Below are 19,537 nucleotides of genomic sequence, written 5' to 3'. Positions count from 1 at the left end.
ATGTAAATAAAGTTTGATTTGATTTGAATGACGAGGTAATGATCAAACAGTACAGAGTATTGTAGGAAATTCACAGTTCTGCTGTTCAAAGTCTGTTTAATTTTTCCCTTCATTAGAAACAGCAATATCTGGTCATTTGATTTAGGTCAGGCTGATGTAATTGATACATGAAATGAAATGAAAAACAATTCCAGAAAAGGTATCCTTGCATTTATCCAAGAGTATTCTCATAAATTCTGACCTAATGCTGCTCATTCATCATGTTGATTTAATCTTGTATGGAGTAATGATAAACTGTTGACTCCTGGGGAAGAATAGATTCTCCCAGATCATCCTATACTTATGATAACCACTATTTGTCTACATGTAGTCGGCGTTCTACTTTACTACTGGTATGTAGGCTGCCTTGCACAGTAAACTCCCATCCAGCTGGCGGCCCTGTTGTGTTTCTGGGTTCGTCACCAACTAGAACGTCCCAAGATTCCTTGACTAGAACACGGAAGTAGGATTGGTAACGAGGTTTTATTGTTCTTTGTGTGCAGTAAAGAAAGACATACTTACTAAACTAAATAGGCTACCCATCTCTAATTTGACAGAAAATGTCTAAACTACAGATGTTGTGTGTGTTTTTAAATGATCGTTTATCGGCGGCTGCTGTGGATATTTTCGGTGCAGTTGAGAAAACGGTAGTGGAGTACCAGGAGGAGAATGATCGGCTACGGAGACTGCTGCGGAGGACACCAGAGATACAACTATGTCGAATAGGTTCGTATGTAGATACTGATAGCTAGCTATAGTTATACTTTATTGATAAACTGTTAACTGATCACCACTTCATACACGTTTAAGAAGTTGTTTTTAAACCTACCGTGCATGGATAAAAACATTGTCATAAAAACAGGAAGTGATTTTAATTTATAATTCAAAATTGATACACTTTAGAAATACAGAGAAGTAATTGAAAATGGATTCTAGTTTTTAATTATTGAATTGGCATTATAGTTAGCCTGGTCTTGAATTTACTGGCGTAAAAATTCAAATAGACCACAACCCTGATGTCTAAAGCCTGTATAGAGTCCCACAGTGGGGGTGTAATAATACCCATAAAACCTAGCGCTCAAACAGGGTTCCAATCGTTTTCCCACCATTCATTTTTCCCATAGGGGATTTTAGAAGACGTAAAATTTGGACTGCGTTTCCTGTTGGCTTACCCCGGTGTGACGGTTTGATAACCATGTATATCTCTCTCTGACAAGGTGACTTTTAGCAATATTTTCTTCAGTGGCGGTCAGTGCTGTTTTTTTATGAGCACGGCCTTATTTCTATTAGCATATTGGATGACTGTCATTCATATTCCATTCGCCCAGCTCAATGTAACATTGATAGGTTTAGGTTACTACATGATACTCACATTTTCCCTATAGCCATCATGAGGTTGCTACAACCTAGCCTAGCCTATGAATGAAAGTTTACAACATAGATGCATGCACAGGTTGAGAAACATTTTAGGTCACAGACAGCGACACATTTAATACCACCATGCAGACTCTTGCCTGCATCTAACTGATCTAGGGTGTAATTACTAATCTAACAGTTGGATCGCCATGTCCAGCTAGCTAACATAGCATCCATTTTTGTTTGAGTAGGCTAGCTGCATTCGCTAGCTAACATAACATCCATTTTTGTTTGAGTAGGCTAGCATAGCCTATGAATGATAGTATACAACACAGGTGCACAGGTTGAGAAGAATATGTGTAATCAAGGTGACAGACAGCGAGACATTTTAATACCGCCTTGCACACTCTTGCCTGCATCTAGCTGATCTAGGGTGTAATCATTAGTCTAACAGTTGCAAACAAGAGTTTCTATTGGACAAATTCAGGTATGTTTATCCCTGTTTAATAAAGTTTTTTTTAACAATCTGTGGAATGAATAAACCCCTGATTACACGCAAATGCAGTTCACTTTCGTAACAGAAACATGCAAACAGTATGATCACTTTGAACGTTGTAGCTATAATTCCTTCTTGCGTCTCACCTTTCCCTTCAGTGCACAACACATCAGCTGTCTGTGACCAGGCAAAAAAATCTTTCCAAGCCAAACCTTCATATCATAACCACTACACACAGCCTTCATAGTTGTCACCATTATTAGCTAAAATGGGGCGGCAGGTAGCTTAGTGGTTAGAGCGTTGGGCCAGTAACCATAAGGTTGCTGGATCGAATCCCTGAGCTGACAAGGTAAAAATCTGTCGTTCTGCCCCTGAACAAGGCAGTTAACCCACTCTTCCCCAGTAGACTGTATTTTGTTAATAAGAATTTGTTCTTAACTGACTTGTCTAGTTAAATTATAACGTCAATAAAACCATAGCTACTAGAACTATCACGTTAGTAAACCCTCTACAATCATGCAGTACAGTGTAGTCAGCAAGCAGTTTAGCAGTTGCACCGATGGAAATAAATTAATAAAACCAAAAGCTTACCTTGAAACGCTATTAGCGCCCACTGCTAACTAGCTAGCCATTGGTTACACTAGCATAGCATCAATCTCTTTTTGAGCTGGGTGTTTGAGTAGGCTTAATTAGCTAGCTGCATTCGCTAGCTAAGTGGAAGTGAAAAATAGATCAAATTTAGCCAGCTCTCCCTATCTTCTCCTTCATTTTTGAAGGTATTAAATCATTCAAAAGTGTTCAACTATTGTCTTTCTCTCTTTGAGTCAACTACTCACCACATGTTATGCAGTGCTAGCTAGCTGTAGCTTATGCTTTCAGTACTAGTTTAATTCTCTGATCCTATGAGTGTGTGGACAACATGTCAGTTCATGCTGCAAGAGCTCTGATAGGTTGGAGGATGTCGTCCCAAAGTTGTCCTAATTACTGTGTAAGTCTATAGAAGGGGGTGAGAACATTGAACCTCCTAGGTTTTGTATTGAAGTCATTGTACCCAGAGGAAGACGGAAACTAGCTGCCCTCTGGCTACACCATGGTGCTACCCTACAGAGTACTGTACAGTCGTGGCCAAAAGTTTTGATAATGACACAAATATTCATTTTCAAAGTTTACTGCTTCAGTGTCTTTAGATATTTTTGTCAGATGTTACTATGGAATACTGAAGTATAATTACAAGCATTTCATAAGTGTCAAAGGCTTTTATTGACAATTACATGAAGTTGATGCAAAGAGTCAGTGTTGACCATTCTTTTTCAAGACCTCTGCAATCCGCCCTGGCATGCTGTCAATTAACTTCTGGGCCACATCCTGACTGATGGCAGCCCATCCTTGCGTAATCAATGCTTGGAGTTTGTCACAAAAGGCATTGTTCGTCACCAAACTGTTCCTGGATGGTTGGGAGAAGTTGCTCTCTGAGGATTTGTTGGTACCATTCTTTATTCATGGCTGTTTTCTTAGGCAAAATTGTGAGTGAGCCTACACCCTTGGCTGAGAAGCAACCACACACATGAATGGTCTCAGGATGCTTTACTTTTGGCATGACACAGGACTGATGGTAGCGCTCACCTTGTCTTCTCCGGACAAGATTTTTTCCGGGTTTGCCCCAAACAATCGGAAAGGGGATTCATCAGAGAAAATGACTTTACCCCAGTCCTCACCAGTCCAATCCCTGTACCTTTTGCAGAATATCAGTCTGTCCCTGATGTTTTTCCTGGAGAGAAGTGGCTTCTTTGCTGCCCTTCTTGACACCAGGCCATCCTCCAAAAGTCTTCACCTCACTGTGCATGCAGATGCACTCACGCCTGCCTGCTGCCATTCCTGAGCAAGCTCTGTACTGGTGGTGCCCCGATCATGCAGCTAAATCAACTTTAGGAGATGGTCCTGGCGCTTGCTGGACTTTCTTGGGCGCCCTGAAGCCGCCTTCACAACAACTGAACCGCTCTCCTTGAAGTTCTTGATGATCCGATAAATGGTTGATTTAGGTGCAATCTTACTGGCAGCAATATCCTTGCCTGTGAAGCCCTTCTTGTGCAAAGCAATGATGACGGCACGTGTTTCCTTACAGGTAACCATGGTTACAGAGGAAGAACAATGATTCCAAGCACAGGAGGGTGCAGCTTCCAGTCTGTTATTCGAACTCAATCAGCATGACAGAGTGATCTCCAGCCTTGTCCTCGTCAACACTCACACTTGTGTTAACGAGAGAATCACTGACAAGATGCCAACTGGTCCTTTTGTGGCAGGACTGAAATGCAGTGGAAATGTTTTTTGGAGATTCAGTTCATTTGCATGGCAAATAGGGACTTTGCAATTAATTGCAATTCTTCTGATCACTCTACATAACATTCTGGAGTATATGCAAATTGCCATAATACAAACTGAGGCAGCAGACTTTGTGACAATTAATATTTGTGTCATTCTCAAAACCTTTGGCCACGACTGTAGACCTTCATTGGAAAAAAAAAAGTGTGTTTTAATCAATTATTTGGTAGAATAAACAAACATGAGTTGGCGCACACCCAGAAAAATTATTTTGTGTGGAGGTGCTGACTAACGGCGAATAAACTATAAAAATATAGAGAGTCATAAACTCCATATATAAACTCCATATATAAACTCCATATATAAACTCCATATATAAACTCCATATATAAACTCCATATATAAACTCCATATATAAACTCCATATATAAACTCCATATATAAACTCCATATGTAAACTCCATATGTAAACTCCATATGTAAACTCCATATGTAAACTCCATATGTAAACTCCATATGTAAACTCCATATGTAAACTCCATATGTAAACTCCATATGTAAACTCCATATATAAACTCCATATATAAACTCCATATATAAACTCCATATATAAACTCCATATATAAACTCCATATATAAACTCCATATGTAAACTCCATATATAAACTCCATATGTAAACTCCATATGTAAACTCCATATGTAAACTCCATATGTAAACTCCATATGTAAACTCCATATGTAAACTCCATATGTAAACTCCATATGTAAACTCCATATATAAACTCCATATATAAACTCCATATATAAACTCCATATATAAACTCCATATATAAACTCCATATATAAACTCCATATATAAACTCCCAGTAATTTATTGGGTAAATCACCAACGTTTCAGCATCACTGTGCCTTCTTCATACATTCAAAAGGAGAGGCTAAAAAGGACAAAACTCTTGATGCTGCAATGATGAAAATATCAACAGCATAATATAAAATAATAAATAAAAGATCATGGTGTTTGTAGTTCTTTGTTTGTAGTCATTTATGTTTGTAGTTCCTTATGTTTGTAGTTCTTTGTTTGTAGTTCTTTATGTTTGAAGTTCTTTATGTTTGTAGTTCTTTGCGTTTGTAGTTCTTTGCGTTTGTAGTTCTTTGCGTTTGTAGTTCTTTGCGTTTGTAGTTATTTGCGTTTGTAGTTATTTGTGTTTGTAGTTCTTTATGATAGCCACATCAGGAGCTGATTAGCATTTCATTTTTGGGTAGTAAATACAGGTGAATATATTAATAAAAGTCACCTTGTCCTAGAGAGATTTACATGGTTATCAAATGTCACGCCAGGGTAAGACTCCTTATTTTAAGTCATTGTAAAGGGTGACTCCTTATTTTAAGTCATTGTAAAGGGTAAGACTCCTTATTTTAAGTCATTGTAAAGGGTAAGACTCCTTATTTTAAGTCATTGTAAAGGGTAAGACTCCTTATTTTAAGTCATTGTAAAGTGTAAGACTCCTTATTTTAAGTCAGGGTAAAGGGTAAGACTCCTTATTTTAAGTCATGGTAAAGGGTAAGACTCCTTATTTTAAGTCATGGTAAAGGGTAAGCCTCCTTATTTTAAGTCATTGTAAAGGGTAAGCCTCCTTATTTTAAGTCATTGTAAAGGGTAAGACTCCTTATTTTAAGTCATTGTAAAGGGTAAGACTCCTTATTTTAAGTCATTGTAAAGAGTAAGACTCCTTATTTTAAGTCATTGTAAAGGGTAAGCCAACACAAAACACAGCCCTTATTTTATTCTAAAATCCCCTATGGGGAAAAATGAATGGTGGAAAAACTATTAAAACCATTTCCCTGTTTTGACAGTTAAGTTTTATGGTTGTGACTTATACTGTGGTAACTTGGTATTTTAATAGGATTCCCATTAGCTGTTGCAAAAGCTACTCTTCCTGGGGTTCACGTGAAACATGACATCGTCCAGAACATTCATAGACAAGAACAGCTCAAGGACAAAACTACAGAAAATATTTTTTAAAGGCACACGTAGCCTACATCAATATATCAATACATACACACAAAATGATCTAGGTCAAGAAGGGGAGAGGTGTTGCTTTCTGTTTTCTTAAACAGGTTTGCTGTTCGCTTGAGAAATTTCAGATGGAACGGAGTTCGATGCAACAATGGCTCTTCATAATACTGATCGCTTTCTTGAATTTGTTCTGGATTTGGGGACTGTGGTAACCTCTGTATCCAGGCTGTATAGGTAACCTCTGTATCCAGGCTGTATAGCTGGGTAACCTCTGTATCCAGGCTGTATAGGTAACCTCTGTATCCAGGCTGTATAGGTAACCTCTGTATCCAGGCTGTATAGGTAACCTCTGCTCCTCCTCTCCTTCCCTCCAGAACCCGTGCAGCCCTCTGTCTCTGAAGAAGAGGTTCCCCCTGAGCAGCAGCACTGTGAGCAGGAGTGGAGCCCCAGTCTGGGACAGAAGGACCCAGAGACCAAACAGATTAAAGAGGAACAGGAGGAAGTCAGGACCAGTCAGGAGGAAGCGCAGCTTCAAGGGGTGGAGCCTGATATCATAGAGTTCATATTTACTCCTCCTTGTGTGAAAAGTGAATGTGATCAGGAGGACCCACGTCAAGATCCCATACTTGCTGAACACCCAACTCTCCTGAAAATGTCTAAACTACAGTCGTTTCAAGAGTTTTTAAATGAGCGTTTAACGGCGTTTGCTGCTGTGGAGATTTCTGGGGAATTTGCGAAAGCAGTAGCAGAGTACCAGGAAGAGAATGATCTGCTACGGAGACTGCTGCGGATCACACCAGAGATTAAACTATGTAGAACAGGTTAGTATGTAGATCTACTAGGTTCGTATGTAGATCTACTAGGTTCGTATGTAGATCTACTAGGTTCGTATGTGGATCTACTAGGTTTGTATGTGGATCTACTAGGTTTGTATGTGGATCTACTAGGTTCGTATGTAGTACTACTAGGTTCGTATGTGGATCTAATAGGTTCGTATGTAGATCTACTAGGTTCGTATGTGGATCTACTAGGTTCGTATGTAGATCTACTAGGTTTGTATGTAGATCTACTAGGTTCGTATGTGGATCTACTAGGTTTGTATGTGGATCTACTAGGTTTGTATGTGGATCTACTAGGTTCGTATGTAGTACTACTAGGTTCGTATGTGGATCTAATAGGTTCGTATGTAGATCTACTAGGTTCGTATGTGGATCTACTAGGTTCGTATGTGGATCTACTAGGTTCGTATGTGGATCTACTAGGTTCGTATGTGGATCTACTAGGTTCGTATGTGGATCTACTAGGTTAGTATGTGGATCTACTAGGTTAGTATGTAGATCTACTAGGTTCGTATGTAGATCTACTAGGTTCGTATGTAGATCTACTAGGTTAGTATGTGGATCTACTAGGTTCGTATGTAGATCTACTAGGTTCGTATGTAGATCTACTAGGTTAGTATGTGGACGTACTGACAGCTGGATAAAAACATGTCTGTGTCACGAAAACCAGGAAGTTATTTGAAAGTATGAAAGGTTCTAGAATTTACTGACTTTAGAAGCAGAAAAAAAAGAAACAGATGCACATTTCTTACATTTTATCTTTCTGTCGTTCAACCTTCCTCAGAGCAAATCTCCCCAAACAGTGGGACAGATGAGGCCACTAAGGCTGCGTTTATGCAGGCAGATCAATTCTGCCCCCACCAATACCCCATAATGACATCACAATACCCCATAATGACAACACAATGCCCCATAATGACAACACAATGCCCCATAATGACATCACAATACCCCATAATGACAACACAATACCCCATAATGACATCACAATACCCCATAATGACATCACAATACCCTATAATGACATCTCAATACCCTATAATGACATCACAATACCCCATAATGACAACACAATACCCTATAATGACATCACAATACCCCATAATGACATCACAATACCCCATAATGACATCACAATACCCCATAATGACATCACAATACCCCATAATGACAATGCAAAAACAGGTTTTTAGATTTTTTTTTGCATATCCATTTACATTAGTATTCAGACCCTTTACTCAGTACTTCATTGAAGCACCTTTGGCAGCGATTACAGCCTCGAGTCTTCTTGGGTATGACGCTACAAACTTGGCACACTTGTATTTGGGGAGTTTCTCCCATTCTTCTCTGCAGATCCTCTCAAGCCCTGTCTGGTTGGATGGGTTAGCGTTGCTGCACAGATATTTTCAGGTCTCTCCAGAGATGTTAGATCGGGTTCAAGTCCGGGCTCTGGTTGGGCCCCTCAAGGACATTCAGAGACTTGTCCCGAAGCCACTCCTGCGTTGTCTTGTCTGTCAAATCAAATCAAATCTTATTTGTCACATACACATGGTTAGCAGATGTTAATGCGAGTGTAGCGAAATGCTTGTGCTTCTAGTTCCGACAATGCAGTAATAACCAACAAGTAATCTAACTAACAATTCCAAAACTACTGTCTTGTACACAGTGTGAGGGGATAAAGAATATGTACATAAGGATATATGAATGAGTGATGGTACAGAGCAGCATAGGCAGATACAGTAGATGGTATCGAGTACAGTATATACATATGAGATGAGTATGTAAACAAAGTGGCATAGTTAAAGTGGCTAGTGATACATGTATTACATAAGGATACAGTCGATGATATAGAGTACAGTATATACGTATGCATATGAGATGAATAATGTAGGGTAAGTAACATTATATAAGGTAGCATTGTTTAAAGTGGCTAGTGATATATTTACATCATTTCCCATCAATTCCCATTATTAAAGTGGCTGGAGTTGAGTCAGTGTCAGTGTGTTGGCAGCAGCCACTCAATGTTAATGGTGGCTGTTTAACAGTCTGATAGCCTTGAGATAGAAGCTGTTTTTCAGTCTCTCGGTCCCAGCTTTGATGCACCTGTACTGACCTCGCCTTCTGGATGATAGCGGGGTGAACAGGCAGTGGCTCGGGTGGTTGATGTCCTTGATGATCTTTATGGCCTTCCTGTGACATCGGGTGGTGTAGGTGTCCTGGAGGGCAGGTAGTTTGCCCCCGGTGATGCGTTGTGCAGACCTCACTACCCTCTGGAGAGCCTTACGGTTGAGGGCGGAGCAGTTGCCGTACCAGGCGGTGATACAGCCCGCCAGGATGCTCTCGATTGTGCATCTGTAGAAGTTTGTGAGTGCTTTTGGTGACAAGCCGAATTTCTTCAGCCTCCTGAGGTTGAAGAGGCGCTGCTGCGCCTTCTTCACAATGCTGTCTGTGTGAGTGGACCAATTCAGTTTGTCTGTGATGTGTATGCCGAGGAACTTAAAACTTGCTACCCTCTCCACTACTGTTCCATCGATGTGGATAGGGGGGTGTTCCCTCTGCTGTTTCCTGAAGTCCACAATCATCTCCTTAGTTTTGTTGACGTTGAGTGTGAGGTTATTTTCCTGACACCACACTCCGAGGGCCCTCACCTCCTCCCTGTAGGCCGTCTCGTCGTTGTTGGTAATCAAGCCTACCACTGTTGTGTCGTCCGCAAACTTGATGATTGAGTTGGAGGCGTGCGTGGCCACGCAGTCGTGGGTGAACAGGGAGTACAGGAGAGGGCTCAGAACGCACCCTTGTGGGGCCCCAGTGTTGAGGATCAGCGGGGAGGAGATGTTGTTGCCTACCCTCACCACCTGGGGGCGGCCCGTCAGGAAGTCCAGTACCCAGTTGCACAGGGCGGGGTCGAGACCCAGGGTCTCGAGCTTGATGACGAGCTTGGAGGGTACTATGGTGTTGAATGCCGAGCTGTAGTCAATGAACAGCATTCTCACATAGGTATTCCTCTTGTCCAGATGGGTTAGGGCAGTGTGCAGTGTGGTTGAGATTGCATCGTCTGTGGACCTATTTGGGCGGTAAGCAAATTGGAGTGGGTCTAGGGTGTCAGGTAGGGTGGGGGTGATATGGTCCTTGACTAGTCTCTCAAAGCACTTCATGATGACGGAAGTGAGTGCTACGGGGCGGTAGTCGTTTAGCTCAGTTACCTTAGCTTTCTTGGGAACAGGAACAATGGTGGCCCTCTTGAAGCATGTGGGAACAGCAGACTGGTATAGGGATTGATTGAATATGTCCGTAAACACACCGGCCAGCTGGTCTGCGCATGCTCTGAGGGCGCGGCTGGGGATGCCGTCTGGGCCTGCAGCCTTGCGAGGGTTAACACGTTTAAATGTCTTACTCACCTCGGCTGCAGTGAAGGAGAGACCGCAAGTTTTCGTTGCAGGCCGTGTCAGTGGCACTGTATTGTCCTCAAAGCGGGCAAAAAAGTTATTTAGTCTGCCTGGCAGCAGGACATCCTGGTCCGTGACTGGGCTGGATTTCTTCCTGTAGTCCGTGATTGACTATAGACCCTGACATCTTCAACGCACGTTCTAATGAACTCGCACACCGAATCAGCGTATTCGTCAATGTTGTTGTCTGACGCAATACGAAACATGTCCCAGTCCACGTGATGGAAGCAGTCTTGGAGTGTGGAGTCAGCTTGGTCAGACCAGCGTTGGACAGACCTCAGCGTGGGAGCCTCTTGTTTTAGTTTCTGTCTGTAGGCAGGGATCAACAGAATGGAGTCGTGGTCAGCTTTTTCGAAAGGGGGGCGGGGCAGGGCCTTATATGCGTCGCGGAAGTTAGAGTAACAATGATCCAAGGTCTTTCCACCCCTGGTTGCGCAATCGATATGCTGATAAAATTTGGGGAGTCTTGTTTTCAGATTAGCCTTGTTAAAATCCCCAGCTACAATGAATGCAGCCTCCGGATAAATGGTTTCCAGTTTGCAAAGAGTCAAATAAAGTTCATTCAGAGCCAACGATGTGTCTGCTTGGGGGGGGATATATACGGCTGTGATTATAATCAAAGATAATTCTCTTGGTAGATAATGCGGTCTACATTTGATTGTGAGGAATTCTAAATCAGGTGAACAGAAGGATTTGAGTTCTTGTATGTTTCTTTCATCACACCATGTCACGTTAGTCATAAGGCATACGCCCCCGCCCCTCTTTTTACCAGAAAGATGTTTTTTCCTGTCTGCGCGATGCGTGGAGAAACCTGTTGGCTGCACCGCTTCGGATAGCGTCTCTCCAGTAAGCCACGTTTCCGTGAAGCAAAGAACGTTACAGTCTCTGATGTCCCTCTGGAATGCTACCCTTGCTCGGATTTCATCAACCTTGTTGTCAAGAGACTGGACATTGGCAAGAAGAATGCTAGGGAATGGTGCACGGTGTGCCCGTCTCCGGAGTCTGACCAGAAGACCGCCTCGTTTCCCTCTTTTTCGGAGTCGTTTTTTTGGGTCGCTGCATGGGATCCACTCCGTTGTCCTGTTTGTAAGGCAGAGCACAGGATCTGCGTCGCGAAAAGCGTATTCTTGGTCGTACTGATGGTGAGTTGACGCTGATCTTATATTCAGTAGTTCTTCTCGACTGTATGTGATGAAACCTAAGATGACCTGGGGTACTAATGTAAGAAATAACACGTAAAAAAACAAAAAACTGCATAGTTTCCTAGGAACGCGAAGCGAGGCGGCCATCTCTGTCGGCGCCGGAAGTAGAATGTGCTTAGGGTCGTAGTCCTGTTAAAACCGTCCCGCAGGTGTGATGTTCGGATGTACTGATCCTGTGCAGGTGTTGTTACACGTGGTCTGCCACTGCTAGGACGATCAGCTGTCCGTCCTGTCTCCCTGTAGCTCTGTCTTAGGCGTCTCACAGTACGGACATTGCAATTTATTGCCCTGGCCACATCTGCAGTCCTCATGCCTCCTTGTAGCATGCCTAAGGCACGTTCACGCAGATGAGCAGGGACCCAGAGCATCTTTATTTTGGTGTTTTTCAGAGTCAGTAGATAGGCCTCTTTAGTGTCCTAAGTTTTCATAACTGTGACCGTAATTACCTACCGTCTGTAAACTGTTAGTGTCTTAACGACCGTTCCACAGGTTCATGTTCATTAGTTGTTTATGGTTCATTGGGAAACAGTATTTAAAACCTGTTATGGATGATGCGAATTTTCGCAGCTTTTTGTTAAAAATCGCGCAACATTTCAAAGTCCTGCTACTCATGCCAGGAATATAGTATATGCATATGATAGGTATGTGTGGATAGGAAACACTCTGAAGTTTCTAAAACTGGTTAAATCGGGTCTGTAGCTATAACAGAACGTGTTTAGGAGTAAAAATCCCTGGTAAAACTGTTCACCAAAAACAAAACAAAAATATTCATCCGCCATTCAATCAATTGTTTAAGACGAGGGAAAATATATGCAAACCCCCTGTAAACGCCTACAGCTTCCACACGATGTCACCATTGCTATCAATATCAGAATCATTTATCCCTGGTTGCAACACAAATAGACCCCTCCCTTCTTCTGACGCACCACAGGATGTTGTGAAATGGAAAAAATGGACGATGTTTTCCAGACTTGCTGCTATCGAATACAGATCGCCCCGTGATCAATTTGATACATCATTAACGTTTATTAATACCTAAAGTTGGTTTAGAAAAGTCGTTTGAAGTGATTTGTAAAAGTTTATAGGCGACTTTTGTCATTTTAAAAAGTGACGTTGCGTCTTGTAAATGGACTTTTTGCAGCATCAGACTGGCCTTCAGCAAATGACATTTTGGGTATACAATGACGGATTTAATCGGGAAAAAGACCCAATTGTGATGTTTATGGGACATATAGGAGTGCCAACAAAGAAGCTCGTCCAAGGTAATGAATGTTTTATATTTTATTTCTGCGTTTTGGGTAGCGCCGGCTACCGCAAAATCTGTTGTTTACGTGTCGTGCTGGTATTTTGGGGGGTGCATGCTATCAGATAATAGCTTCTCATGCTTTCGCCGAAAAGCATTTTACAAATCTGACTTGGTGGCTAGATTCACAACGAGTGTAGCTTTAATTCAGTACCTGGCATGTGTATTTTAATGAAAGTTTGAGATTTAACGAGTACTAAGTAAAGTACTATAGGTGGCGCTCTGAAAATTCCGCTGAGCGGTCCCTCTGCAGGGATCACCTCCATAAGAAGTTAAACCCTTAACAATCAAGATCTGTTATTTGGATTTTTATGAATGACCTATGAAAGACAGGGTCCTGATAAAGGGATGTTATTTATATATAGTTTTTAAATAATTGGGTAGCTGGGTAGTGATGGCTATTTAACAGTCTGATGGCCTTGAGATTGAAGCTGTTTTTCAGTCTCTCGGTCCCAGCTTTGATGCACCTGTACTGACCTCGCCTTCTGGATGATAGTAGGGAGAACAGGCAGTGTCTCGGGTGGTTGTTGTCCTTGATCATCTTCCTGGGACATCGGGTGCTGTAGGTGTCCTGGAGGGCAGGCATTGTGCCCCCGGGGATGTGTTTGGCATACCGCTTCACCCTCTGGAGAGCCCTGCAGTTGCGGGCGGTGCAGTTGCCGTACCAGGCGGTGATACAGCCTGACAGGATGCTCTCAATTGTACATCTGTCAAAGTGTCTGAGGGTCTTAGGGGCCAAGCCCCCCGTTGCACCTTCTTCACCACACTGTCTGTGTGGGTGGACCATTTCAGTTTGTCAGTGGTGTGTATGCAGAGCAACTTGAAGCTTTCCTCCTTCTCCACTGCTGTCCTGTCGATGTGGATTGGGGCTCCCTCTGCTGTCCTGTCGATGTGGATTGGGGCTCCCTCTGCTGTCTCCTAAAGTCCACGATCAGCTTTGTTTTGTTGATGTTGAGGGAAGGTTATTTTCCTGACACCACTCCACCAGGCCCTCACCTCCTCCCTGTAGTCTGTCTTGTCGTTGTTGGTAATCAGGCCAACTACTGTTGTGTCGTCTGCAAACTTGATGATTGAGTTGGAGGCGTAAAGTATATATTCAGAAGGGTTGTCGTCTCCTCTTGGTGACACTTCCACCTGGAATTGAAGAGAAGACACGCTGTTAGAGCACCGGACAAAGAGACAAGCAACAAGGTTATTTTCATCCTTGCTTCAGCTCGGTTTCAAGCATCTGGATGTCTGGCCCACGTACATGTTGCCACAGACACAGCGTAGGATGTAAATCACATGTCATGTGACCACGTCCTTAACACAACCTCTTTTCCAGACCTAGAGTGTCTGAACGCAGAGGTTTTTACCAGGGACCTCAACATACAATACATCCTCATTCAGTCCTAACAGCCTGGATACAGAGGTTTTTACCAGGGACCTCAACATACAATACATCCTCATTCAGTCCTAACAGCCTGGATACAGAGGTTTTTACCAGGGACCTCAACATACAATACATCCTCATTCAGTCCTAACAGCCTGGATACAGAGGTTTTTACCAGGGACCTCACCATACAATACATCCTCATTCAGTCCTAACAGCCTGGATACAGAGGTTTTTACCAGGGACCTCACCATACAATACATCCTCATATGGCCTAAAAAATAATATCTACATTTTTTTCAGGGGTTTGGATGATTCACATTAAATCTCGATTTCTTGTTTATCTCCAAACATAAAAAAGGTCAAGACATTCTTAAATGAATGTTCTTTATTAAAATAAAAAGTAGCGCTCAAGGCCTATTTGTGCAAAACAAATGAACACACCCACACGTTTATTCTATTGTCTGGGAATGTTTAACCACTAGCTGTTTGAATATGTAATTTATATATAATTATTTTTGATTGAAAATGTATTAATTTAGTTAATTTGTTGTTATAATTAAAACAGCCTGTGGTTCTTTGCTATTGGATTGGCAGAACGACACCACTACTAACACATTAGCCTACAGCTGGCCTGAACATCACTACTTTGAATGCACTTTAATTATCCAATGTCACACATACCGATGTCGAGGTGAAGCCTGGGCCCAAAGCACTGCAGGCCGGTCCAGTTGTTCAAGCGCAGTGCTTTTATCATGTTGCTCCCGCTGTCAGGCTCATCTTCCCCGATGCCAGAGAGTCTTTGAGACCCGGGGCTATTACTTCACCCCTATGATCATCGGGGAAGTAAGACGTCTGGAGGCAGACATGTTGCAATTTCCAGTAGTCATTTACGTAGTGGACTGTCAAACTTAGGTAAAGAGTTACTGATGTTCTGCTCGACAATAGGTCGGCTGAGGTGGAAAAATAAGAAACACGAGCCAGCTTCTCTGTCACTCTTTCGCGGATAGCAGAGTATAATCACCGCAGGGCTTCTTCAGTGAAATACTTGCGACTTGGCAGCTGATATGTGGTCAACTGTGTTACCTAGCAGCTTTTTAAAGCCTGTCTTTTCTGCTGTAAAGATATCTTTCGCGTAGTAATAGGTCACTGCATCCGTTATCTCCTTCCAACTCAAACCTTTCTTGTCAGAAGAGATAACATTTGAAAAGGATGCGGCTGGTAGTTTGTCTTTTATCAGACGTTTTTCCCGCATTCCTCCCATTCCACCGCGTGTTTCAGTTGGAGGGGTTGGTTGTGCTGCTGCTCGTCGTCTTTCGACACATTTTTACACAGGACATTTGTTTGCTGAACATCAGACCTCTTAAACCCGAAAACTTCCATATTACTGAAAAAACATTGCTGCCCTTTTGGGGGATGATTTTATCGCTACACTTCTCCGGCGTGGTTACAATATGTGAAAGGCTGTCTCGGGTTGTGATTGGTGGATAACCTCTGTGCACGTCTTGTCATGCAATTGGGACATGATTGGGCTGACAGAGAAGAGACCGTGAGATGCTGCATTTGCAAAACGTTACAACATTACAACATAACCTCGATTCTTGCGATACAGGCATTTTACATATCACGCTAAAATATATTTGAAAAACTCGATATAGCCCAGCCCTAGTATCAAGACTGTATAGCTAGCTATCCAGGCTGTATAGCAGGGTAACCTCTGTATCCAGGCTGTATAGCTGGGTAACCTCTGTATCCAGGCTGTATAGCTGGGTAACCTCTGTATCCAGGCTGTATAGGTAACCTCTGTATCCAGGCTGTATAGGTAACCTCTGCTCCTTCTCTCTTTCCCTCCAGAATCCCTGCAGCCCTCTGTCTCTGAAGAGGAGGTTCCCCCTGATCAGCAGCACTGTGAGCAGGAGTGGAGCCCCAGTCTGGGGCAGAAGGACCCAGAGACCAAACAGATTAAAGAGGAACAGGAGGAAGTCAGGACCAGTCAGGAGGAAGAGCAGCTTCAAGGGGTGGAGCCTGATATCATAGAGTTCATATTCTCTCCTTCCTGTGTGAAAAGTGAATGTGATCAGGAGGACCAAACCCAGACTGTGGAGAACAGAGAGAGCGACTCTAAACCAGTGGATCTCAAACCTTTTGGCACTGTGAACCACATTAAGGGTCTCTACATTCCCTGTGACCTTCCAGATAAACAAAACAATGCCTCCAGCCACAGCTCAGCTGTAGGCAGAGACCCAGTAAGACTTGACAACAGTCCACTGTTGGATACCAGCCCAACATTGGATCGAAACCCACCAATGGGGGAACATTGTTCCAAACCCAACACCATGTCTAGAAGAACTCACCACTGTCATGACTGTGGTGAAACATTTGCTCTGAAAGCTGACCTGAAGAGACATGTGACTCTCACCAAGAAGAGACCCAGTGAATGTAGCTTTTGCAAAAAAAGCTTCAGCTCCACCTGTAAACTGAAGGCCCATGTCCGACTCTGTCACATTGGGAAACCCTGTGGCATGACCTTCAAACACAACCTGCCCAATCACATGAGGATTCACACAGGAGAGAAATCATTTAGCTGCGGTGACTGTGGAAAAAGCTTCAATCGGAAGATGAGCCTAACTGAACATAAACTGACTCACACAGGAGAGAAACCATTTAGTTGTGGTGACTGTGGGAAAAGCTTCAATCGGAAAGGCCACCTAACCATACACAAACTGACTCACACAGGAGAGAAACCATTTAGCTGTGTTGACTGCGGGAAAAGCTTCAATCGGAAAGGTCACCTAACCATACACAAACTGACTCACACAGGAGAGAAACCATTTAGCTGTGGTGACTGTGGGAAAAGCTTCAATCGGAAGGGGCACCTAACCATGCACAATCTGACTCACACAGGAGAGAAACCATTTAGCTGTGTTGACTGTGGGAAAAGCTTCAATCGGAAGGAGCACCTAACGATGCACAAACTGACTCACACAGGCGAGAAACCTTTTAGCTGTGGTGACTGTGGGAAAAGCTTCAATCAGAAAGGGGACCTAAGGAGGCACAAACTGATTCACACAGGAGAGAAACACCATGGCTGCTCCGTCTGTGGTAAAGGATTCACTCAGAAGACGAATCTGCTGAGGCATGTGGATAAAGTCCACAAAGGAAAGAAACAGGACAGAAACTGAAAGGGAAGGGGGGGATACCTGGGTAGTGTTCCAACTGAATGCATTCCACTGAAATGTGTCTCCCGCATTTAACCCAACCCCTGTGAATCAGAGAGGTGCTGGGGGGGGGCTGCCATAATCGCCGTCCACGTTGTCGGCACCCGGGGATCAGTAGTTTTTTTTATTTTATTTGACCTTTTATTTAACTTGGCAGGTCAGTTAAGAACACATTCTTATTTTCAATGACGGCCTAGGAACGGTGGGGTTAACTGCCTTGTTCAGGGGCAGAACGACAGATTTTTACCTCGTCAGCTCGGAGATTCGATTCAAGCAACCTTTCGGTTACTGGAAAGAACATTAGGACAAAGAGATTGTCTGGGGGGAAAATAATGAATGGCAATATCAATATCAAATACTTAGGATCCTTAATGAGTGACAACAAATATATAAAGATAACTTTATTCCATTACTCAACTATATGAAAGCAGATCTAATTCAATGGAATCATCTTCCTGTAAATCTTAACAGATAAAAGAAACCTCTTCAGAATAGCATATGGCTCCTAAAGGTTTTTTGTATTTATTTTCGGTCCCATCTGAATTTTTTATTTTTTTTAAGTATACTGGGTCATAAGTCTATATGATCACGATACAGCCACATGATTGGTCAGTGGGGGAGTGGGGTTAGAGCCACATGATTGGTCAGTGGGGGAGAGGGGTTAAAGCCACATGATTGGTCAGTTGGGGAGTGGGGTTAGAGCCACATGATTGGTCAGTGGGAGAGAGGGGTTAAAGCCACATGATTGGTCAGTGGGGGAGTGGGGTTAGAGCCACATGATTGGTCAGTGGGGGAGAGGGGTTAAAGCCACATGATTGGTCAGTTGGGGAGTGGGGTTAGAGCCACATGATTGGTCAGTGGGAGAGAGGGGTTAAAGCCACATGATTGGTCAGTGGGGGAGTGGGGTTAGAGCCACGTGTGATTGGTCATAAGTCTGTATATGAGCAAATAGAATAAAAAAGATTTCCATCTTCCTGAGTCTGGGGGTGGTTTTACCTTCCTGAGTCTGAGGGGTGGTTTACCTTCCTGAGTCTGGGGGTGGTTTTGCCTTCCTGAGTCTGGGGGTGGTTTTACCTTCCTGAGTCTGGGGGTGGTTTTACCTTCCTGAGTCTGGGGGTGGTTTTACCTTCCTGAGTCTGGGGGTGGTTTTACCTTCCTGAGTCTGAGGGGTGGTTTTACCTTCCTGGGTCTGGGGGTGGTTTTACCTTCCTGAGTCTGGGGGTGGTTTTACCTTCCTGAGTCTGAGAGGTGGTTTTACCTTCCTGAGTCTGAGGGGTGGTTTTACCTTCCTGAGTCTGGTTTTTACCTTCCTGAGTCTGGGGGTGGTTTTACCTTCCTGAGTCTGAGGGGTGGTTTTACCTTTCTTAGTCTGGGGGTGGTTTTACCTTCCTGAGCCTGAGGGGTGGTTTTACCTTCCTGAGTCTGGTTTTTACCTTCCTGAGTCTGGGGGTGGTTTTACCTTCCTGAGTCTGGGGGTGGTTTTACCTTCCTGAGTCTGGGGGTGGTTTTACCTTCCTGAGTCTGGGGGGTGGTTTTACCTTCCTGAGTCTGAGGGGTGGTTTTACCTTCCTGCGTCTGGGGGTGGTTTTACCTTCCTGAGTCTGGGGGTGGTTTTACCTTCCTGAGTCTGGGGATGGTTTTACCTTCCTGAGTCTGGGGGTGGTTTTACCTTCCTGAGTCTGAGGGGTGGTTTTACCTTCCTGAGTCTGAGGGGTGGTTTTACCTCCCTGAGTCTGAGGGGTGGATTTACCTCCCTGAGTCTGAGGGGTGGATTTACCTCCCTGAGTCTGAGGGGTGGTTTTACCTCCCTGAGTCTGAGGGGTGGTTTTACCTCCCTGAGTCTGAGGGGTGGTTTTACCTCCCTGAGTCTGAGGGGTGGTTTTACCTCCCTGAGTCTGAGGGGTGGTTTTACCTCCCTGAGTCTGAGGA

General features: G+C 43.4%; 1 protein-coding gene across 1 annotated transcript; it reads left to right on the top strand.

Moving 5' to 3' along the window:
• Positions 1 to 491: 491 nt before the first annotated feature.
• LOC139415816 (zinc finger protein 100-like) lies at positions 492 to 18,210 on the top strand. The gene is made up of 3 exons (XM_071163931.1): positions 492 to 765; positions 6,603 to 7,049; positions 16,245 to 18,210. Exons 1-3 carry the CDS (start codon positions 600 to 602, stop codon positions 17,570 to 17,572), a joined length of 1,941 nt encoding a protein of 646 aa, XP_071020032.1. The 5' UTR covers positions 492 to 599; the 3' UTR covers positions 17,573 to 18,210.
• The last annotated feature ends 1,327 nt before the right edge of the window (positions 18,211 to 19,537 follow it).

This window comes from Oncorhynchus clarkii, chromosome 9 (assembly GCF_045791955.1).
Source record: "Oncorhynchus clarkii lewisi isolate Uvic-CL-2024 chromosome 9, UVic_Ocla_1.0, whole genome shotgun sequence".
Taxonomy (NCBI): Eukaryota; Metazoa; Chordata; class Actinopteri; order Salmoniformes; family Salmonidae; genus Oncorhynchus; species Oncorhynchus clarkii.
The sequence above is the reverse complement of the archived record's forward strand: the minus strand, read 5'-3'. Positions and strand labels throughout refer to the sequence as shown.

Bases quoted from the DNA above. Each gene is read 5' to 3' on its own strand.
- LOC139415816 (XM_071163931.1), top strand. From the start codon at position 600: ATGTCTAAACTACAGATGTTGTGTGTGTTTTTAAATGATCGTTTATCG. The intron at 766-6,602 runs GTTCGTATGTAG...CCTTCCCTCCAG, and splicing joins GATACAACTATGTCGAATAG to AACCCGTGCAGCCCTCTGTC. The intron at 7,050-16,244 runs GTTAGTATGTAG...CTTTCCCTCCAG, and splicing joins GATTAAACTATGTAGAACAG to AATCCCTGCAGCCCTCTGTC.